Source organism: Anopheles ziemanni, chromosome 3, assembly GCF_943734765.1.
Source record: "Anopheles ziemanni chromosome 3, idAnoZiCoDA_A2_x.2, whole genome shotgun sequence".
Lineage (NCBI taxonomy): Eukaryota > Metazoa > Arthropoda > Insecta > Diptera > Culicidae > Anopheles > Anopheles ziemanni.
In genome coordinates this window covers 2,515,909-2,536,630 of record NC_080706.1, presented here as the reverse complement: position 1 = coordinate 2,536,630, position 20,722 = coordinate 2,515,909, and the positions used below count along the sequence as shown (strand labels likewise).

The window sequence follows — 20,722 nt, the reverse complement described above, 5'->3', positions numbered from 1 at the left end:
ACCGGCATTCCCGGCGCATCTCACGCAATCAACCGGCCGAAATTGGGCAAGCTGGATAGTGCCGAGGGTTTTTCTGGACTCCTGGATCAATACTCTACATTCCATCCGGGAAGGAAGGGTACCAAGGGGGGTGGGATTGGTGTGCCACTGGCAGGGAATTAAATTTGGTTACTCTCTCTCTCCCGCCACACTTCTTCCCCTGTCTGCGGAAATTCTTTGCCAAACAGACTGCGGTGCGAAAACTCGAACGTTAGAATATTATTTACGAACCGCTCAAACAAACAAAATCCCGGTGGACTCCGAAACACGCGCACACGCATCGATATCGAAAAGTGGCGGTGGTGTTTATTCTGCCAAATTGGGGTTTACGAAAAGTGCCCTCACTCCACACATGCACTGCATCATTGCGAGATTAGAGACAATCTAATCATGAAAAAACACAGCCAGAAATGATACAAGAACTCGTTGGTTCGGTTTTGGCGATCGTATAAAATAAGTAATGAAGTCTCTCCGTAACTATAGTCATAGCCATCGTTCGGCGGGTGGTTGTATCGTCATGGAAACAACGTGAGAACGAGTGAAGAATGACAAACCGTTGAAAGTTGTCAAGCAAAATTATCAGCCACGTGGTTGCCAAAGGGGAGGTAGGAAAAAGAAAAACGTGAAAGAGTTTAGAAACAGAAGTCAATTAAAGCGGCCCCACGGGCTATTTGGCAAACGACGAAACCTGACGCTTTATTAAATTCGGTTTTCATTTTTTCACTCCCTCTCCGCCTCCGCGTGTTTTCAGAGTCCTAAGTGTGTGCAAACAAACGAAGCAATTTTCATGAGAAGAAAAAGCGCACAATGCTGGGAGAAAGTTGGGGAAAGGTTTATGATAAGGCTCTGCGTCGGCGAATTTTAAAACTACCCTTCAAACCCAACCTGCCCGGGAAACACACGACCGTTTCACCGAGTTCACGGTATGAGGCTTTGAAAGCCACCAGCAAAAGCACAAAAAAAGAACACAAACTTGTTACCACTTGACTTCTTCGTCCTAACTCCTTCGTGACGCGGAAGTTGCAACGACGCAAAAAAAAAAAGTGCGACCCGAAAAAGGGACCTTTGTTCACGCGTTGAAAGGACATAATTAAACACGATTAAATTCACACCTCGAAATGTGTTTCCTTTTTTTCTTACTCCAGTTTTTCCTCTTCTTGTGCGGCAATGAAATACTTTCTCCGAAGCCGGAAAGAAAGAAAATTAGCTGCTCGGAACGACAAAATAGGTCCCGAGTGACTATCACCCCGATTTGCCTGGTGTTATTATTATTCCAACCGTTGTTCGCAACGATCCATTGTGTGTTGTGCACGGTACAATCAACCTTTAGCGACATTTTTCACTCGTTTATCTCTAAAACACGGTACGCCGTTGGAGGTGCACGACAATGGATTACTTTTTCAAGAAATATAGGTTAAATAATTTGATGAAAAATTCTCAAAATGTAATTTCTTGTGAAACTGATTTTAAAACATACGATTACTTTTGAGAAAAAACACCTTCCCTCAGACAAACCCTTCATTTGAATGATGAAGTAAATTATAAAAATATCGAAGTGTGACCAAATCCATACTTCAATGCAATGAGGTTTAACCATACTTCAACAATCATTCAATCGACCGTATGTTAAAGGATCCAACTTTCTCTTGTACTTCAGACGAACATTTTTGTGAGACTTAGTAATTATTTGCAGTATTTTTGCACTCTACACTCAGCTGCAATATGGAATAGAACGAACACCGGAAGCAGCAGTGTTCAAGCAGCCACACTTTGCGAAACTCTAAAGAAACTCCACAAAACACCAACCAACGAACGCCTCTTGAGCAATCGTGGCTAAAGTTTATGTTGTGCTCGAGAACTTCTCGCCATTCGCGTCTGAGTGATGCGTAGGACCAGCCAGGACTCGTAGAGCGCAACCTGAACCGAGAAGTGTGTGGCCTGGAAAGACAAACAAGATTGATACATGTATCCCTGCATGGCGCACATGCCCGACTCATGCCGATGGCTGCTTGCACAAATACTCCACACCGATGTCGAACCGATCTCGGATGTTGAACAAGCTGACGGTTTACACCGCTGCTTACGTGAAACTTTTCCTTTCTAACAAACTTGGCGCACCGGGCCCCCTTCTTCTACCGCGCCAACAATTTCACCGAGTCTTCAATGGCCGTTACGGCGGTTTCATAGCCGATGCAATTTACAAGAAGCAGCTTGGTGGCCCACACACGGCGGTCCCGTCTGCGCGAACACACCATGTATGAGCAAGAGCGACCAACGACGAATTTACAAATACGACAGAACGCGCTCCCGAATGGGTACAAGAGGCGGTTTCCGCAATTTGCAAATTGAAACACTTCCTTTCGTAAACGGCACTGCATCGAACGGAAGTTCAAATACTACACGGCCAGGAGCAACCCCAAGGAATCAGGAACGGGGAGTAGTGGTATAACCGCGGACTGAAGATTGGAAGAGATACGCCAAGTATGAGTGAGATACAATTTACTTAGTAAATTATAACTTTTCGTTCAATTTCAACTCCGGATGAGGGAGCGTTCCGAAATCCAGAACGGATGCGGAAAGACACGTTTCCAGTGTTACCAGTGATGGTGAGCCGATGGACGGAGTGTGTTGGTGCTTCCTGTGTATCAGAAACGAGATGAACGTTCTGGTTTGGTTTGGCGAGCATGAAGATAAAGTTTTATCTCGTTTAAAGGTAATTGTAAAAAAAACATATTTCCACATGGAACAACCTATCAAACACTGCAAATTTGGCGCTCATTACAGCCCCTTTTCAAACTCGTTAGTGCCTCTTAAATCTGCGTAAATCTGTGCTGATCATTTAGCGGTCAAGAAAGAATTGACTCCCACATGGTACCAACATCGTATCTACCTAAGTCTGAGTTCATCTTTTCCCACTCTATCACAAAAAGGCTACTTCAAATCAAAGTGTATTTCTATTATGTATGCCGGTAAATTTAAGATGCAGCTGCACAATTTGTTTATCGTTAGTTAACGAATGCATTTCAAACACGTGTGGCTGAACTGAGCAATTTGAATATCTTGTCATCCACGCGAGTACAACATTATTTTACTGCTTCGCCCAAGGTTTATAGTTCGCATGCTAGTTTGCTGTCAAACAATCTGCGTAGTCAAACAACTAAAAAGAAACGCGTCTGATGGATTAATCGAAGTGGTCAACATTATCGAGTGAAAAAGCATAAACTGTAATGGCTCCGACTGTCCAGAACGGTGCCAATAGTGCCGATAAACGGCCGGTTCGTCAGCAAGAGCGCAGGTAAGCTGTTTGAGGGCAATGGAGATGCATTATTTGTGTGTAAACATTACCGCTTTCCTTCACAGATCGGAGCTGATTTCCCGTGTGAAGTACTGCAACACACTCCCGGATATTCCGTTCGATCTCAAGTTTATCACTTATCCCTTCGAAAACGATCGTTTTATCCAGTACAATCCGACCTCGTTGGAGAGGAACTATCGGTACGAGGTGCTTACCGAGCACGATCTCGGAGTTACAATTGACTTGATCAATCGAGACCTGTATCAAATTGATCACACGGCCCAGCTTGATCCTGCCGATGAAAAGCTGCTCGAGGAAGATATCCATACGCCGCAGGACTCGATGCGTAGCAGTCGCCATGCGAAGAGTGTCTCCTGGTTGCGAAAATCGGAGTACATCTCCACCGAGCAGACCCGTTTCAATCCGCAAACGATGGAGAAGGTCGAGGCGAAGGTTGGCTTTAACGTCAAGAAAAGTTTGCGCGAAGAAACGCTGTACATGGATCGGGAGGCCCAAATTAAGGCTATCGATAAAACGTTCGAGGATAACACGAAACCGATCACGACCCACTACAGCAAACCGGGTGTCACGCCTGTCGAGGTGCTGCCCCTGTTCCCGGATTTCGCCAACTGGAAGTACCCGTGCGCACAGGTCATATTCGATTCCGATCCGGCACCGAGCGGCAAGAACGTTCCGGCACAGATCGAGGAAATGTCGCAGGCCATGATTCGCGGTGTGATGGACGAGAGTGGCGAACAGTTCGTAGCATACTTCCTACCAACGGAGGACACACTCGAAAAGCGTCGTCGCGATCTGGTGAACGAAACGCTATACGAAGACGAGGAGGAGTACGAGTACAAGATGGCTCGCGAGTACAACTGGAACGTGAAGAGCAAGGCCTCCAAGGGCTACGAGGAGAACTACTACCTTGTGCTGCGTCCGGACGGTATCTACTACAACGAGCTGGAAACAAGGGTCCGTTTGAGCAAGCGTCGCCAAAAGAACGCCCAGCAGCAAAGCAATACGAAGCTTGTCGTGAAGCATCGACCGTTGAATGCGTCCGAGCATCGCATGCAACGTTATCGCGAGCGCCAGCTCGAACCACCGGGCGAAGAGGATGATGAGGACATCGAGGAGGAAGAGGAAGAAGAGGAAGACGAAGAGGTTCAAGGATCCCAGACGCAGGCCGCTGACGGTAAACGAGACGATGATGGTAAAGAAAATCGAGACGAAGATAGGAGTCGTTCTGGAAGTCGCTCTCGATCACGCTCCCGTGCATCGAACCGATCCCGTTCGTCACGTTCAAGATCAAGGTAAAAGAAAGGAATGCAGCGTAGGTTATGAGAACTTATTTACAAATATTTCATACATTACAGATCGGGTACAAAATCTCAGTCCAGATCCGTTTCGAGAAGTCGCAGTCGATCAAAGTCGGGAAGCCGCAGTCGCAGCAGGTCGGTGGCATCTGGAAGCCGCAGTCGCAGTCGTTCTCCGGCAAGAAGCCAGAGTCGCAGCGTGTCACGTTCGCGGTCACGTTCCGGTTCTAATCGACGATCCGGTTCCCGTTCGGTATCACGCTCGCGCTCTCGCTCTCGTTCTCGTTCTCGTTCCGGTTCACGTTCCGGCTCCGGTTCTCGCAGTCGTTCCGGTACCCCTGATGGTGGTGGTTCCCGAAGTGGTTCGGCCAGCCGATCGGGCAGCGAGTCAGAATAACGCGTTGATTAGTGCAACTTTGATTCAGCTTTGTATCCATTTTAAATAATAAATATTTGACATTGAAATATGGAATCCCAAACAGAGTTCGCTTCCATGGCAACCACCAACATAACAAAGGTTGATTAAAAACAACACAGTTAGTCAGTTTTTCGGCAGCTGTATGGTGCTATCGGACATTATGAACCAAAAACCAGTGTGGGAGGATCGAGAAGTGAAATTCGATATTCCCTCGGTGTAAGTGGAGTACATAAACCATAAACCTTCATGCATAACATATCGAATTACATTGCAGCTATAAAACTCTACGCAGTGGTGAGCGCATACTGGATGTCCTAGAATCCGTGGAGGACACCAAGGGCAACAGTGGCGATTGCGGGCGCATACTAGCGACCAACCTTCGAGTAATATGGTACTCAGTTACGTCGCATCGGTTCAGCCTTTCCATCGGCTACTCCTGCATACTGACCATGAACACCAAAACGGTCGTGTCGAAGCTTCGCGGCACAACCCAAGCTCTGCATATTTTGAGCGTCGGCTCCAACTCTCGGTTTGAATTTATTTTCACCAACCTCATGGCGGTCAATACGAAACATTTTGCCTCCATCTTCGACATCTATCGACTGTACCAAGGGTCCACTATTTACCGCGAGCTTAAGCTCCGGTCTTCGATTGTTACGGCCGGCCAACTGCAAGTCCTGCCGCAGGAGCAAATTTTCAACAGCATCTCCGGGGTGTGGAATCTCTCCAGCGACCAGGGCAACCTGGGCATGCTGATCGTAAGCAACGTTCGCCTCGTCTGGTTCGCCGAGATGAACAATAGCTTCAACATATCCCTTCCGTACATGCAAATCGGAAACGTGCGCATCCGCGAGTCCAAGTATGGGCCAGCTCTGGTCATCCAAACGCTGGAAACGGGCGGCTCGTACGTGCTCGGTTTTCGTATCGACCCACCGGAACGACTGGGTGATGTCTACCGGGAAGTTCTTTCCCTTCACAGTGTCTACACGGAGACTCCCGTTTTCGGAGTGTCCTACGAACGGCCGACCGATGTCCATCGTCCAGCGACCGACTCAATCGACGACATCGAAGAGTTCGATTCGACCGCAGGAAGTGATATAAATTCAAAATTCACTGCTTACCTTGCTGACGCCGGCTCGGGCGGAGATGGATCGGGAATGAAACGGAAGCCATTCTACTGCAAAGAACTCGGGTTTGCGATGGAATCACTAAAAGATGGCTACACCGTTAAAGATCTGTGGGATGTGTTACCTTCCCAATAGAATAGAATGCATTGAAATATTCGCCGGAACGTACAGATTTCACCTTTCGCAAATAAAGTGTAAACAAATAAACGCCACTATCCACTATTGGTTGAATTAAAATGTTCCTCCTGATTTTAAATAGAGATGGTTAGAGAAGTCCTTACTTGTGCTACAAGAGTCGCTACAAATTCAGTAACACACCCTGCGGTCATTTCAATTGAATACTCAGTGCCAGCAGGGACTTCAATCGAATCGTTGATGAGGGAAAGTGTGACAAGATGCGCCGTAATGGTACGATATAATTCAATCTTCCAGAAATTCTTATAGTATCTGAATATGTTAAATTAACGAAAACCGAAGAGAAACTGTTTTAATAATCTTAATATTTTAAATACATGTATTGCTTCGTTCCAGCAACCTTGCATTAGCCTAAACCGTATTGACAGTTTCTTGTTTCACTATTATTCGGCATAACAAAACTGTGCTTGTTTGGTATCATGCATTAGCATATTTCACAATTAAAAAGAGTTCTCTAAAGAGATGGGTTTGAACGACGCCGTAAATTACGTGCTTTTCAACAATCCAGTTTCAAGCGGCATGTGGTCAATAGCATCTCACGGAGCAAAAGCGGTGGTAACTACACAATCCTCAAATCGTTTACAAAGTCACAAACGATTACATTGTTTTTCTCTCCGTAATTGTTAGGGTCTTAAACCTAAAGCCATTGCTCAAACTGCAGCCACACAGTCAACTGCGGTTGTGCAACAGGCATTGCCTCCGCTGTGGAAGCTGCTCGGCCATAACCGACACATCCTGAGACTGGCCGGATTGAGCGGTGCTGCCGCCGTTATGTTGGGAGCCTACGGTGCCCACTATCATTTCCCCGCCAACGACGAAGAAGGAGGACGTGACCAGAGGCAGGTATTCGAAATGACCAATCGGTACCATTTCATACATTCGTTGGCGCTTTTGGCAGCTCCTCTAGCACGTCGACCGTATTTGGTAAGTACCGATTACAAGCGATCTATTGCGATTTCGCTAGTTCTTTACTAAATGTTTCAATTTGTACAACAGACATCGCTCCTGTTGACGTCGGGAATGGCATTGTTTTGTGGCTCGTGTTACTACATCGCCTTCACCAACGACCGAACAGTGGGAAAAATAACTCCTGTAGGAGGATTTATGTTGATCTTTGGGTGGCTGTCTTTTATTATTTAAGCATCTAGGATTGGGAACATAGCTACACATTAAAATAATCAAAAGATTGAAGCGTGAAAATAAACATTCATTATCTGTTCGTAGCGAGTGGGTAACATTAGAATAAAGTTTACAGCACTATGACTTTTGGGTTCAAATTGCACCGTTTGATGACGTACTCCGGCATGCAGTAGGTAGGATTGACGGGTTTCAAGCGCTTATCTCCCAGCAGCGACAGTGCGCCCAATCCAAAAAGGGTGTGAAAAATATCCGGCAGATTTCCAGTCCGGTCGGCAAACCCTCCCGTTTCCGCGTCCTGACAGGAGAGGATAAAGTTTTCCAGCTTTTCCGAACTGATCCAATGCAACCGGCCGATGATGGTGAGTGAGGCCAATACCCACCACGAGTAGCACACGTCCGGAAGCTTTTCTGGGCGACCGTTGAGCCCACCGCTGGGAAGTTGACGCTCACATAGCCACCACGCCAACCGTTCACAATCTAGCCGGTGCAGTTGATCCGTTATCGATAGGAATCCGACGCAGCAGTAGATCAAACCGGCGTGACTTTCAGCGTTCGGTTTTGAGCCAAAGCCACCGTCCGAGTTGCAGCAGGACATTACGAAGTTCACTGACTTTTCGAGGTCGATCTCATCCATGCGGCCCTTTTTGGAATAATCAAAAGCTAGTGAAAAATGTTACACCAAAAAACGTTACCACAAATCGAACTCACAATCAAGCTTAAAATGGCAACGGCACAGAAGGAAAACCGTGTGTCCACCTCTCCCCACTTGTCGCCGAAGAAGCTTCCGTCGAGTTGTTGCAGGGATGCTACGTACTTGGCGATTTGGTCGATATCGATTGCATCCAAACTATCGTAAATTATCAATATCTGAACGGCACTGAGGGTGTAGAGAATGTGCGGATCGTGCCCATCGCATGCAGCAATGCCTCCAGTCACTGGACATTGGCACTTCTTGATGAACTCTATAATCGATTGCTTGTCCAATCGGTCCAGCTTGTTCATCAGATCAAGGCCCGTTACACCCCAATATATACCGGACATACGAAGGAATTCAGTCATGCAATATTCCTGCAACGAGAAAAAAAGGACGATATATCCCCACCGAAAGGAGTAAGGAGTAAGCAATTTCTCACGTAGTCATTTTTGTCATTCCCGTGATTGGCGATGTAATCGACGTGTTTGTCGAAGTGCAATTCCCTTGAATCATCACTGATCGTCACATCGTTCGAGGCGAATGCCTGCAAATAAAGAGTGTCTTACTGAGGTGCTCAGGCAATCCTCCTTTATTTCTATCTGCTCTTACCATTTTGTGTTCAGTGGATTTGTAAGCCAGTTACGACAGCAATATACCGCGACTGTTGTGATTCTGTGCTAATTTCGTGCGAGATCTGCGATACGATTGCGTTAATAACGAATGACCTTAGAAAAACAAAGAAATGTCAAATTCATTAGCAAATTCAAAAGGTGTCGTATATTGAGATCAGGTTTACCTGTGAGTATTATGTCAACTTGTTGAGTGATTTGTACAGAACGATCAGCTGCTGTATGTTGGAACCTAACAATTCACGGGCCATGATATTGTAAAAATATCTCAAATATTAAGTAACTCAAATAAAATTCAAGAGAGTATGTACTGCGAAGTGGAAACATTATAAACTTGTTTCATGATCTCAACCTGGAAATACCAATCCTTGGGACATATTGACAGCAAAGTAACACGAAAACAGTACAAACGTCAAACAAACAAACGTTTACGTTTTGATTACATCCCCCCCCTCCCCCCCCCCCTCCCCCCCCCCCCCCCTTCGGTTCGACACTAAGTAAACATCTGACCAAATGATTCACTTCTGCACTTGATATTGCTTTTTCTGCCAAATAGCATTAACATTTTTAACCCCAAGTGGGCTTTTATCAAGCTATTCTATGTGTTTACTGTGTAGTGTTGCATCCAATTCAATCCTATAGTTTGTGGAGTTTGGTGCATTCGAGGACATTTGTGGAAAATAAACGATTGTGATATCTTCACACTGCCGGTTTTGTGTAACGAAAAGACGAACTCTCAGAAGGATCATTTTTGCTGATAACAGCGATTCCTACTTAAGGCACTTCTAATTCATCGCTATCATAGTAAGCACATCACTTACGTGTCCGACATCGTGTCCGCTACCTCGCAGTAAGTACGTGAAAGAGCAAAAGATGGGTGTCGTTGGCAAAGGCTCTGGAATGCGCGCTCTGATTCTGGTTGGAGGATATGGCACCCGGCTACGCCCGTTGACCCTCAGCACACCGAAACCGTTGGTGGAGTTTGCCAACAAACCGATCCTGCTGCATCAGATTGAGGCCCTCGTCGAGGCGGGTGTTACCCAGGTTATCCTTGCCGTGTCGTACCGCGCCGAGCAGATGGAGGCCGAACTGAGCGCCCAGGTCGAGCGGCTCGGTGTGAAGCTTATCTTTTCGCATGAAACGGAACCCCTCGGAACGGCCGGACCGCTGGCACTGGCTAAATCGATACTCTCCGAGAGCACGGAACCATTCTTTGTGCTCAATTCCGATATCATTTGCGACTTTCCGTTCAAAGAGCTGGAACAGTTCCATCGGAGGCACGGACGCGAGGGTACCATCGTGGTGACACGTGTCGAGGAACCCTCCAAGTACGGCGTGGTGCTGTACGCGGACGATGGCTGCATCAAGAGCTTCATCGAAAAACCGCAGGAGTTTGTGAGCAACAAAATCAACGCCGGCATGTACGTGCTCAACCCGTCCGTCCTTTCCCGCATCGAGCTGAAGCCTACTTCGATCGAGAAGGAAATCTTCCCGGTGATGTCGCGCGAAAAGGAACTGTACGCCTTCGAGTTGAACGGGTTCTGGATGGACATCGGACAGCCGCGAGACTTCCTCACTGGGATGTGCCTGTATCTGTCATCCGTTCGCCAGAGGCAACCGGAGCGACTGTACAGTGGGCCGGCCGGATTCGTCGGGAACGTGCTGGTCGATCCAACTGCCAAGATTGGAGCCGGATGTCGGATCGGACCGAACGTTACCATCGGCCCAAATGTCGTCATCGAGGACGGAGTGTGTATTAAGCGGTGCACCATTCTGAAGGATGCCATCATCAAGTCGCACTCCTGGTTGGACAGTTGCATCATCGGGTGGCGTTGCGTCGTCGGCCGATGGGTGAGGCTCGAGGGAACGACAGTGCTGGGGGAGGACGTCATCGTGCAGGACGAGATCTACATCAACGGTGGACAGGTGTTGCCACACAAGAGCATAGCGTTGAGCGTTCCCGAACCACAAATTATCATGTAAATCCGGCATAAGCGCCATACCCTTCGCCATCGCCCGACGTTGATTAGGAAAAAAAGAAGAGAAGAGGAAACATAAAACGGAGGTTCCGCGAATACAATCGTTATCCACCGAATATGATAAACCGGTTATTTTGCGTTCCACCTACCGTGGCATCTAATCTTTTTAGTTGAATCAAAGATACGTGTGCGTTTGTTTGCCTAGTTTTACATTTATTTGAAATTTATCTTCTAAGGTTTCGAGAACGCATGAACAAACTAACATTGGTTCAAAAAGGTATATGTTCTGTGTATCGAAGTTAAGTAAAGGAATTTTTCCATATTTACCTTCTTGCTGTCTCTTTGATTGGTTTTAGCTTTTTTTTTAAGTGCATAAAAGTGCCTACACTGAAAGGACCTCTAACTTAGATTCTCGAATCACGGGCATTATTCTACTTCTATGTACTATATTTTGCATTCCAAAATAAAATGTGAAAAAAATGTAAAATATTCGCTTATTGTGTAGTTTTCTTTTTTCTGTTCAAATATGTTTTCAACAATAACGAAACTTTACCAACTGATATTTGGTTTATTTTTTCGATGATTCTCCAACGTCAAGGAAACAATCTTGATTACGTTAGTTATGATTGATGAAAATTTATTCAGTTTATTGTAATGTTTAATAAAACTACACTTAGGATTGCGTGTAATAATTTTAAAACTGCATTATTTTACCAAGGACATGTTTATAGTCTGCTTCGAAGGGTATTACGTGTGCCTTTCTATAAAACGAAAGTGTCTGTCCGTTCGATATTCACTTTCATGTGCCAAACTCCGATGGGGAATTGGGGTTTCAATAACGTCCATTGTCAAACCTACTCGACACCGACTGGCCATAGCGGTCCTGTTGTCGGCCGCCACCACCACCACCACCACCTCCACTCATGAACTGGTTGGGCCGGGATTGATCCATAAAACCTCCACCGCCCCCACCGGACGATATCGGCATGGGTTTCCGCTCATTGTAGGTCCGATCGTACCGGTCCTGTCCGTTGTCCATGTTCCTCCAGCTTCCACCACCGCCACTGCTGACGTCGTTCGTTTTGTCGCCCCAATTGCCCAGCGACGAAATGGCGCCGATTTGCGAAAGTCCGGAATTGTTGTGCCAGTTGCCACCGCCACCAGCATTCCCGGTGCTCCCACCGCCGGTTCGATCGTTGTATCTGCTGCTTGACGAGTTGTTGCGATCCCGATCGTCGGTGCCACCGCGTCCACCTCCTCCACTTCCACCGTTCAGGCCACCGCTTCCGCCGGTGGTGCCACTTCGATAGTCGCTCGAGCGATCATTGTAGCGGCTTTCCTTGCCCAGCGACTGCGACATCAGTCCCCCTCCCACTCCCCCACTTCCGCGGCTATCGTACGAGCTGGAAATGGGACGGTCCAGATCGCGCTTACTGTAGCCACTGTCCCGTTTGCCATAGTCGTCACCGGATCGGGCGCTGGATTTGTAGTCATCACGTGAATCACGCTTGAAATCGTCCGTCCCACGTTTGTAGTCGTCGCCAGAGGAGCGCTTGTAATCGTCCCCGCCGCGTTTATAGTCGTCGCCGCCCCGCTTAAAGCTGTCGCGGCGGAAGTCGTCCCGCTTCGATGAAGCAGGGTAGTCATCCAGTCGACCTTTCTTTTCCGATCCCGAAATACGATCGTAATTTGAACGTCTGCACATGTCGAGGGTGGATTGATAAAAAAAATAAAAAGAGATAAAACCACCAGAGATAACCATTATTCTGTGAACATTCTAAGCATTAATGACCGTGCAAAACGGGTGAGAAGGACAACTGTAAAAAAAGAATAATTTCCTGGAAAGTATCCCACCCTTACCCTTTTTGCACAGTTTATCTTAGTTTTGGTGAGATTTTCAGAGTCCACCCCCATTGCCTATTGCCACCCTACTGTACCACAAAGCTTACCCCGAACTGGTAGAAATCGACGAATCAAACCTCGGCGGCGGAGGTGCTTCCACACGACGGTCCGGGGCCGGTCGCTTGCGATCATCATCGTACCGATCAGTGGAGGGACGTTTCAACGACCTCTTAGCTTCCTCAATTCTGAAACGGGGGTATTACAACGAGATACAACGTTAAACTCAATAATAACCGAAACGGTTTCCTCTTCCAACATAAGGTTGCTGCAGATTAGAAGACGCGGATACACTTATTTCGCGCTAGACAGAGGGGACGACTTAGAATGACGGGAGCACTGAACTGGCTGGAGCATGTGGCTGTGCGGGTTTACATGGTTTACATGCTTCACCATATCATATCTTCAATCAATATTGCAAGTTGGTTGTGCACTTGACAACTTTGCCGAGAGCTTTTTGTTCAAATTAGATTCTGTCCATTGGAGTATTTCACTTGTTATCAATTATTTCACTGTTGTTACATTTCTGCTACTTGTTTCTCGCACGAATGTTACCGCCCGATAGCGTCGTACTGTTGAAAACTGTAGATCTCTCGTGCCCAGAACAGCTTCCAATTGTTTATCCGTCAATGTCTTCTTCACTCGTGGGTTGTGAGTCGTGATGGTGAAACAAGGTTCCTCTATCGGCAGAAGACTGGTTTGGGTTTCAAATGGTTCCAAACAACCGTCGGTACCTCACTCGGGTTGGTTCATCTAGTTACCGCAGAAAGACCACAGGCAAAGACGCACGTTGGGGTTGATGCTCTCTGCTTGGGAAACCCTCCTTGCAGAATAATATCGTCCGGTTTGGTTCACTGATATTGTTTCATCTTACAAACGTCCTTTTTACTGTATTGGCACATTTTCGGAGGGTGACGGGAGTAGGAGTAGTTTTGTGGCGCATTACTTTTGTGGAGAATCACCGGGACATAGGATATTTGCTTCGAAGGTCTCGCTGGAACTGAGGATCCTTGACGAGCACGATCTGAAATATGCACAGGCAGAAGATTGCTTCGCGTACGAATCGGATGCAAATGCAAGCCCCCACACGTATTGTATTTGTTCCGCTTGTTGTTCGGTTCGGTTCTCACTTAACTCGCGATTGTGGTGATCGTTGATGAGCTCACAGTAATATATTGTAAGTCATATGGAAAGCAACACAAATAAAAAAAAACGTAACTAGCTGTAACTAGAGCGATCTAGAATAGAAGGGAAAATGTGTGGTTTTGGTGTGAGAAATGAATGAATTTGCAACCGTACTTCCTTTGCTGCCGTTTCAGCTCCAGATGTTCGAGCTCGATCTTCTCCCGCTCGAGCTTCTGCCGCTCGCGCACGATCCGCAGCAGTTCCGCCTTCTCCTTATCGATGCGCTCGCGTTCGGCGGCCAGCTTTTCGCGCTCCCGCTGCAGCCGCTCCTCTTCTTCCCGCTGCCGGACCCGGATCTCCCGCCGACGCCGTTCCTCTTCGCGCAGCTGCCGTTCGCGTTCGCGCAGACGGTGGCGTTCCCGTTCTTCGCGGATCTTCTGTAACGATAGTACTTCTCGCGAGTCTCCCCCGCCGCCGGTCCGTCCACTCTCCCGGCTGCGCGGACGATCACGATCACGCTGCTGCGACGATGATCCGTGCGTTGTCGAGCGGCGATCGCGGGACGATCGGGCTGCACCACCGCGATCGGTACTGCGCCGTCCGGATGTGCTGGCTTCCCGGCTCTTGCTGTTGACGCTGCGTCCCGCTTTCTCTCCAATGCGCCGCTTGATGTCTCCCGTCGGTTGACTCGGGCGTGGTTTCGTATCCTTCTGCGCTGGCTTTCGATCCTTCTCACCGGTCGCTTCGCCGTTTTTATTCTTATCGTCGGTCGACGATGATGCTGATGCGGCCTTCGGTTTGGCCGCGTCACTCTTGCTCCCACCGGTGGTGCCGTTGGATCCTCCTTTGCTGGCGGTACTGCTGCTGGAAGCCGACGCTTTCGCCGATGTCGAATCAGTCGTTGTCTTCGTCGTCCCCGATTGGCGTGCTGGGCCGAGCTCCGATTTGGCGCGCTCCACCGAGATCAAGCGTCCGTGAAGTTCGGTGCGGTGCAGATGATCTATGCATTCGGTCGCGTCCTTGGCGGAAGCCATCGTGACATACCCGTAGCAGCGTGTACCGGGGGTGCGCGAGTTGGTGACCACCTTGGCGCCGATCACTTTGCCGTACTTGGAAAAGATTTGCTTCAGATCGGTCGCCCGGGTTAGCGAGGACAGCCGCGAGACCCACAGATTGCGGCTCACGCTCGCTGCTCCTCCACCGCCGCTGCTGCTACTTCCGCCCGCGCTGCCCGAGCTCGTCTTCGTCTTTGCCTTTACCTTATCCTCTCCACCGACGGTGGAGCCACTGGAGGTGGGTGGGGTGGCTTTCGCCCCCTTTTCGCCGCCCGTTCTCGCCGAGGACGCTGTAGTCGAAGAGGAGGATGCTGATGATGCTGTTGTTTTTGCTGCACCGTCTGCAATATATTCCGCATATCCGAGCAAAAATATAGAACAACAACATATAGAACGATTATTTTACAATAACACCAAAATCTCTAGCTCTCTTTCTCCCCCTTTCGCGAATTCACGGCCGGTCATCGGTAGAGTAGGCTATCGGTTATCTGTTTCTCTCGCGTTTCCACGTTCTCCCAGCACAGCCGGACATCGGGCGCATTAGCTCCATGCCATAGACACATCCCTTTCACGAACTTCTCCTCGTAGCTGCGGGAGTACGGGTTTCCACCATTCTAGTCTTTCGCCAACCGTGTCGAGTGTCTTTCAATGCCGTGCGAGTTTGTCACAACGAGCGTCACAACGTCACAATCAACCAATCGTAAGAATTAAACTTAAAATGGCTAAAGCATAGAACAACAAAACGCGCGACTACAACACGGGATCGGGAACCGATATAAAATATCTAGATTTAAAATCGATGAGTATCATGAAGTGGAACAATCTGAATTGACCAAAACAGAACTTAACAACTATACACTCCAATAAACTAATGGTGGCTTATTAAAAAGAAGTGGTTCATGAAGGCACTTTACAGATAACATTGGAGCAATCAGAATTGTTGACGAACTTATTGACGGACAACGTTACCTTTTTCGATGCTGGATGCAGCCACACTTTTCTCACTGGAAAAAGTATACATAAATTAGTTTCCGCTTGAACCTATCGATTAGGTGGTTATAGAACTTACCTTTTGCCTTCCCGTTTGTCATCAGTTTTCTTTGGCTCTTCGGAAGTACTGTCGGATACTTTATCGCCACCCTGGTTGGATTGCTTGGATTCAGCTGAGAAACGTTGAGCATTAAAGCAACATTAACCTGATTACCTGCATTGTGAAATCAGAACAAAACTTACCTTCATCCTTCGCATCTACCTCCATGTTGCTATCATGGAGAAGCTTTTCATCCTCCTCGCCGATGGTTAGGTTCAGCGAATCTTCGTTATCTGCCTCCTTTGGGTCGTCCTTTAAATCGATTTGCTTGCCAAAATTGTCCTCAGATTTCGTCACTGCGACGGGTTCAACGGGCTTGAATTATATAATGATAAAAGCATAAGTAGAAACACTTTCGGCGTATCCATAATCTAACTTCCTCCTTCCTTTGCCATACCTTTACGAATTCTTCCTTATTCGTCCTGTTTGCATTCTTCTCCGATAGCTCTTCTTTCACGTCCTCTTTTGAAGTTTTCTCCTTCTCCGATAGATCCTTACCGTTGGCAGTTTCTTCTTGACCATCCTCAACATCTGCCTGCTGTTTTTCTGCTTTCGAATCTTGTGTTTCTCCAATCTTTTCCTCCTCCACTGCCTCTACTGCACCCTCCGGCTCAGCGTTGTTGGTGTTTTCATCCACTTTTGTGTTGTCCCTCTCGTCACCCCCTTGTTCCACAGCAGGAGCATCCCCGCTGCTGCCAGATTCCTCATCCGTTTTGTTTCCCGCGCCTGCCTTGCCTTTCTTCGCTGGCGTTTTACTGACCACAATTTCAAACTCCATTGTTTCCGGGTTTAAACCCTCATCCCGAAGCGCCTAGTGGAAGTTAAAGAGATCACATCATCCGAGGCATGAGAAAGCATCTAACATCGATAGCCAATATGGCGGCGCCCGACATACCTGGGTGAGTTTTTCGAGTAGCACATTTTTCACACCATTTCCATCTTTACCACGCTTTTCGAGCTCGTGCTTCAGATCCACCACACGCAGTTCACTCAACTTTCTTTTGTCGGTTGTTTCAGCCATTTTACTCGGTATTTTAATGTACAATAGTTGCTTAAAATCGTCTCATCGATGCACTACGCTTTTTCGATGCTGATTTTCTGCAGACTAGTGTTGGCAGAATCGGCAATCGGAAGATTCGAAGACTCGAACCCTTGACAGATTCCTTGGGATTGAGACCCATTGAACGGATTCGAATTAGCTGTATACGTTTCGATTTCATTGAATTCAGATGATTAGATTCACAGCCTCAACACGTTCAAGCTGTATAATTTCTCACTTTCCTCAAGATTCAAGAGGGCTCAAGATTCTATTCGCGATTCGAATCACTTTTCACAAAAGATTTATAGCAATGAATCTCATCGAAAGATTCATGAAGCACAACACTAGTTTCATCGATTGTTATGGTTTTTATTTCTATGTCACCAAGTTGCCACTGTCAAGTGTATTTTACAAGCAGGTGTGGAACAATTTACGATAGTTCTGTTTGTTGCTTCTTCACCTGTTTTGTGGTGTTTTTGTCGGCAAAAGATGATCCTGACTATTACATAGATTGCTGGTTGTTAATTGCGTGAAGGCTATCTTTCATCAATCGGTTTTGATCGCTCGGAAAAATGGCACAAAGCATTGGCAGCAGGGCATTCGTTGCCCCCGGACAAGATATGGACGACAGCCGATTCCGCATCCGGCCCTATCAGCAGATACTATCGTCGTGCAGTGGTGCTTTGGTAACATCGCTCTTCAGTAGGTGCCACAAATCACATCTAGGTGATACAGTGCGTGATAGTGCACTTTTGCTAATCGCTGTTGCTTCGTTTTGTCTTTTTTCAGTGACGCCATTGGATGTGGTTAAAACGCGTTTGCAAGCACAACAGAAGTTGTTGCTATCGAACAGGTGTTACCTTTACTGTAATGGTCTGATGGACCACATTTGTCCCTGCGGTCCTAATATGGGTCCATCTGCGGTCAGCAAACCCACCCTACATTTCACCGGAACTATCGTAAGTCGTAATCGCAATCGAGGAATGTTTGCCATTTGGATAACCCACACTTGCCTGTTCCTTGCAGGATGCTTTCTCCAAAATCAGCCGCTATGAAGGTGTACGCTCACTCTGGTCCGGACTGGGGCCAACGCTCGTATTAGCTCTACCAACTACCGTAATCTACTTTGTGGCATATGAACAGTTTCGTATTCGCCTAAAAGAACTGTACCAAAGCAAGAAAGGACTCGATGCAGAACTTCCGATCTGGTTGCCGCTGTTGGCGGGCAGTTCGGCCCGTGTCCTCGCTGTGACCATCGTGAATCCGCTCGAGCTAGTGCGCACCAAGATGCAGTCCGAAAAGCTAAGCTACCGAGAAGTGGGCCACGCGTTCCGCAGCATGCTGCGAGTTCAAGGCGTATTTGGGCTCTGGAATGGCTTCTTCCCTACGATCCTGCGAGACGTACCGTTCAGTGGCATCTACTGGACAACATATGAGTCGCTCAAAAAACACTTCAACGTCACTCAGCCAACGTTTGCGTTCAGCTTTGCCGGAGGGGCCATTTCCGGTGGGGTGGCAGCGTTCTTCACCGTACCGTTCGACGTCGTCAAAACGCACCAACAGATCGAGTTCGGAGAAAAGTTTCTCTACGCTGAAAACGGTGAAAAGGCAAAGAAAAAATCCTTCCGCATCGCTAGCACCTTTGAGACGATGGGAAACATCTACCGAGTGCACGGTATTCGAGGTTTGTTTGCCGGGCTCACACCACGGCTGGTAAAGGTGGCCCCAGCTTGTGCCATCATGATTGCCTCGTTCGAGTACGGGAAGAACTTTTTCTATAACTACAACGTGCAGCGATACCTGGAGAAAACCGCACCGGGGGGAGGCACGGGCTCCGTGGTTAGTAGTTCAACCGCCACTCTCGTAGTTCCGGCGTCGCGCCAAGGCCAGCAGATAAGCAAATATTAAGTGCTGTTTTTTTTTTATTTTGTTGCTCCTCAGTGAACACCGATCTACTTCATCCTTTTTCAATCTCATTGGCAATGGTTGAGGATGAAGGCCTATATCGTAAACTTAACGTAATAATGTGTTTATAGCTGTTTAAAATAAAATTGTTAGCATTTTGTTCGAAAACCGTTCTCGTTATTTAAATTGAAACGTTCAGAATTCCCAAAGAATTCAACAGCCAGCAGCAAAGACTCAGAATACAGTTTTGATTGACCACTTGACCATCGATTTTTATTGGTTCTATTTAGTTATTGATACTTATTACACGTCAGTAAATATGTTTAAATACTACCAACATTCTATTGATTGGATATTATCTTGTTTATTGATTTGCTCATGATGTTCCAATCTAGACGAGAAATCCAAGCATCTTTCGAAGCGAACCTTATTTCACTTCCATCTATTGTGTAGCCACCATTTTTATATCATTTCTGTACTGGTTCCTCACAAATTGATTTGATTTTTCATCGTTTTCATCGTGTGTTTAACTTTCATTGGTTGGCATCATGTTATTTTGGATGCTACCGCTCGGTACACGTTTTGCTTTCTGAGTTGCATGCTTTGTAGTTTGTTTAACCATACTGAATGCTTCCTCCTTATCCATGTAAAATAAGCTGCCATTAAAAATTAACCACCAAATCAATTATTACTTCTTCTATGTCCCCACCCCGTAAAACTAGGTGATCGTTTAATTTCAAAATTACTTAATGTCCCCTCTCCTGCACATTTTCAATGCTCTACGTACGTTCAACAAAACAGACATATCGCGTAAAATAGCTTAACCAAACGTTAGTTTTTTTTTCCTTCTGCCATTGCCTTTGTGCCTCAAACGCTGACGGCCGGTACACGCGGTGGGATTTTACGTAGTTCCAATCCGAAACAAGAAAAAAAAAGAAACTAATCAAGTGCCAATTAGAACATTCCCGAGGATAAGAATAATTTTCCAAGCGACCAATCAACGGATGTGGTTGTTATAATAGAGCTTTATTTTACTTATATTCATAATTATGTTAATATGTATATATGTATAGATATTTCAGTATGCATATGTATATAGTTTGCCACATCTCCGACTAACTGCGTTTGTTGTGTTTAGTTGAAGTGCGTAACACCGTATCGCGCTCTTTTGAATATGCATGTTCCCCTGTTTTATACTACGTATTCACCTATCTTAAGTTCAACCATTATCAAAGATCTTATGCTGCTTGCGCAGAAAAAAAATGTACCCATGTGCGTGCGGGGTTATAGGGGACAGAGATGTGTCACAGAACGGAAAGAAGCACTATGCGCACGTCGTCATCCAAGTAGACGAAAACACGATCACGTTGATGATGTGGTGGGGGGCCGGTGATGGCTAAAGGTTGATTTTTCCCATGCACCACCAACCACCAAATGCTTTTCTTTGTTGGTATATTATCTTATACTGATTTTTATTTCACTTTCCATTCATCTGTTACTTCTATATTATACCTTATGATTATATTTTAGGAGCAAAGAGGAAAAAGATTATTTACATTGTTAGCGTTCCGTGTCTGCTGTATCCTACATCGCCCACCTCTCCTCTCGTTTCTCGTCGTTCCAGCCACAGGCTCGGTATGAAAATGTTCCGCTTGCTAATATTGTAGCCACTACACACTCACACGCAATGGAATAGATCTAGAGATATAAATTTATATATTTGTTTAGTATTGCCACCCGCCGCTTTATCAAACGCGCCCTTTCCTTTCTTTTCCCC

The 20,722-nt window shown here is 46.7% G+C and overlaps 7 protein-coding genes across 9 annotated transcripts; 5 read left to right on the top strand and 2 right to left on the bottom strand.

Moving 5' to 3' along the window:
- Window positions 1–3,197: 3,197 nt before the first annotated feature.
- On the top strand, window positions 3,198–5,122 carry LOC131286482 (RNA polymerase II-associated factor 1 homolog). 2 transcript variants are annotated; one of them, XM_058315443.1, is made up of 3 exons: window positions 3,198–3,334; window positions 3,400–4,647; window positions 4,735–5,122. In XM_058315443.1, the coding sequence occupies exons 1-3, from the start codon at window positions 3,267–3,269 to the stop codon at window positions 5,045–5,047; spliced, it is 1,629 nt and encodes a 542-aa protein (XP_058171426.1). In that variant the 5' UTR covers window positions 3,198–3,266; the 3' UTR covers window positions 5,048–5,122. The 2 variants fall into 2 exon arrangements, with proteins under 2 accessions (XP_058171426.1, XP_058171425.1); XM_058315442.1 differs by having other exon boundaries at window positions 4,711–5,122.
- A 106-nt stretch (window positions 5,123–5,228) lies between these two features.
- Window positions 5,229–6,330, top strand: LOC131288349 (Bardet-Biedl syndrome 5 protein homolog). The gene is made up of 2 exons (XM_058317473.1): window positions 5,229–5,284; window positions 5,343–6,330. Exons 1-2 carry the CDS (start codon window positions 5,229–5,231, stop codon window positions 6,328–6,330), a joined length of 1,044 nt encoding a protein of 347 aa, XP_058173456.1.
- Window positions 6,331–6,784: 454 nt separating this feature from the next.
- On the top strand, window positions 6,785–7,645 carry LOC131283989 (transmembrane protein 256 homolog). The gene is made up of 3 exons (XM_058312839.1): window positions 6,785–6,945; window positions 7,018–7,314; window positions 7,387–7,645. The coding sequence occupies exons 1-3, from the start codon at window positions 6,853–6,855 to the stop codon at window positions 7,528–7,530; spliced, it is 534 nt and encodes a 177-aa protein (XP_058168822.1). The 5' UTR covers window positions 6,785–6,852; the 3' UTR covers window positions 7,531–7,645.
- On the bottom strand, window positions 7,512–8,944 carry LOC131283988 (geranylgeranyl transferase type-2 subunit beta). Its single transcript, XM_058312838.1, has 4 exons — window positions 8,834–8,944; window positions 8,664–8,768; window positions 8,239–8,598; window positions 7,512–8,170 (listed from the first exon to the last, which is right to left on the bottom strand). Exons 1-4 carry the CDS (start codon window positions 8,834–8,836, stop codon window positions 7,640–7,642), a joined length of 999 nt encoding a protein of 332 aa, XP_058168821.1. The 5' UTR covers window positions 8,837–8,944; the 3' UTR covers window positions 7,512–7,639.
- Window positions 8,945–9,726: 782 nt separating this feature from the next.
- Window positions 9,727–11,114, top strand: LOC131287507 (mannose-1-phosphate guanyltransferase beta). Its single transcript, XM_058316562.1, has one exon. The coding sequence runs from the start codon at window positions 9,727–9,729 to the stop codon at window positions 10,834–10,836; it is 1,110 nt and encodes a 369-aa protein (XP_058172545.1). The 3' UTR covers window positions 10,837–11,114.
- A 335-nt stretch (window positions 11,115–11,449) lies between these two features.
- Window positions 11,450–17,080, bottom strand: LOC131289850 (scaffold attachment factor B1). Its single transcript, XM_058319188.1, has 8 exons — window positions 16,897–17,080; window positions 16,399–16,812; window positions 16,145–16,316; window positions 15,981–16,074; window positions 15,881–15,915; window positions 14,031–15,252; window positions 12,782–12,919; window positions 11,450–12,529 (listed from the first exon to the last, which is right to left on the bottom strand). The coding sequence occupies exons 1-8, from the start codon at window positions 17,020–17,022 to the stop codon at window positions 11,665–11,667; spliced, it is 3,066 nt and encodes a 1,021-aa protein (XP_058175171.1). The 5' UTR covers window positions 17,023–17,080; the 3' UTR covers window positions 11,450–11,664.
- A 394-nt stretch (window positions 17,081–17,474) lies between these two features.
- On the top strand, window positions 17,475–19,080 carry LOC131287097 (probable mitochondrial glutathione transporter SLC25A40). Of its 2 annotated transcripts, XM_058316116.1 has the most exons (4): window positions 17,475–17,742; window positions 17,830–17,999; window positions 18,067–18,879; window positions 18,982–19,080. In XM_058316116.1, the coding sequence occupies exons 1-4, from the start codon at window positions 17,613–17,615 to the stop codon at window positions 18,982–18,984; spliced, it is 1,116 nt and encodes a 371-aa protein (XP_058172099.1). In that variant the 5' UTR covers window positions 17,475–17,612; the 3' UTR covers window positions 18,985–19,080. The 2 variants fall into 2 exon arrangements, with proteins under 2 accessions (XP_058172099.1, XP_058172097.1); XM_058316114.1 differs by having other exon boundaries at window positions 18,067–19,074.
- The last annotated feature ends 1,642 nt before the right edge of the window (window positions 19,081–20,722 follow it).

Bases quoted from the DNA above. Each gene is read 5' to 3' on its own strand.
- LOC131286482 (XM_058315442.1), top strand. From the start codon at position 3,267: ATGGCTCCGACTGTCCAGAACGGTGCCAATAGTGCCGATAAACGGCCG. The intron at 3,335-3,399 runs GTAAGCTGTTTG...TTTCCTTCACAG, and splicing joins GTTCGTCAGCAAGAGCGCAG to ATCGGAGCTGATTTCCCGTG. The intron at 4,648-4,710 runs GTAAAAGAAAGG...CATACATTACAG, and splicing joins TCGTCACGTTCAAGATCAAG to ATCGGGTACAAAATCTCAGT.
- LOC131288349 (XM_058317473.1), top strand. From the start codon at position 5,229: ATGAACCAAAAACCAGTGTGGGAGGATCGAGAAGTGAAATTCGATATT. The intron at 5,285-5,342 runs GTAAGTGGAGTA...ATTACATTGCAG, and splicing joins AAATTCGATATTCCCTCGGT to CTATAAAACTCTACGCAGTG.
- LOC131283989 (XM_058312839.1), top strand. From the start codon at position 6,853: ATGGGTTTGAACGACGCCGTAAATTACGTGCTTTTCAACAATCCAGTT. The intron at 6,946-7,017 runs GTAACTACACAA...CGTAATTGTTAG, and splicing joins CTCACGGAGCAAAAGCGGTG to GGTCTTAAACCTAAAGCCAT. The intron at 7,315-7,386 runs GTAAGTACCGAT...TTTGTACAACAG, and splicing joins TAGCACGTCGACCGTATTTG to ACATCGCTCCTGTTGACGTC.
- LOC131283988 (XM_058312838.1), bottom strand. The intron at 8,599-8,663 runs GTGAGAAATTGC...TTCTCGTTGCAG, and splicing joins GGAATGACAAAAATGACTAC to GAATATTGCATGACTGAATT. The intron at 8,171-8,238 runs GTGAGTTCGATT...TATTCCAAAAAG, and splicing joins TTGCCATTTTAAGCTTGATT to GGCCGCATGGATGAGATCGA.
- LOC131287507 (XM_058316562.1), top strand. From the start codon at position 9,727: ATGGGTGTCGTTGGCAAAGGCTCTGGAATGCGCGCTCTGATTCTGGTT.
- LOC131289850 (XM_058319188.1), bottom strand. From the start codon at position 17,022: ATGGCTGAAACAACCGACAAAAGAAAGTTGAGTGAACTGCGTGTGGTG. The intron at 16,075-16,144 runs GTAAGTTTTGTT...AACGTTTCTCAG, and splicing joins GGTAGATGCGAAGGATGAAG to CTGAATCCAAGCAATCCAAC. The intron at 12,920-14,030 runs GTACGGTTGCAA...CCCCCGTTTCAG, and splicing joins CTGAAACGGCAGCAAAGGAA to AATTGAGGAAGCTAAGAGGT.
- LOC131287097 (XM_058316114.1), top strand. From the start codon at position 17,613: ATGGCACAAAGCATTGGCAGCAGGGCATTCGTTGCCCCCGGACAAGAT. The intron at 17,743-17,829 runs GTAGGTGCCACA...GTCTTTTTTCAG, and splicing joins TTTGGTAACATCGCTCTTCA to TGACGCCATTGGATGTGGTT. The intron at 18,000-18,066 runs GTAAGTCGTAAT...TGTTCCTTGCAG, and splicing joins TACATTTCACCGGAACTATC to GATGCTTTCTCCAAAATCAG.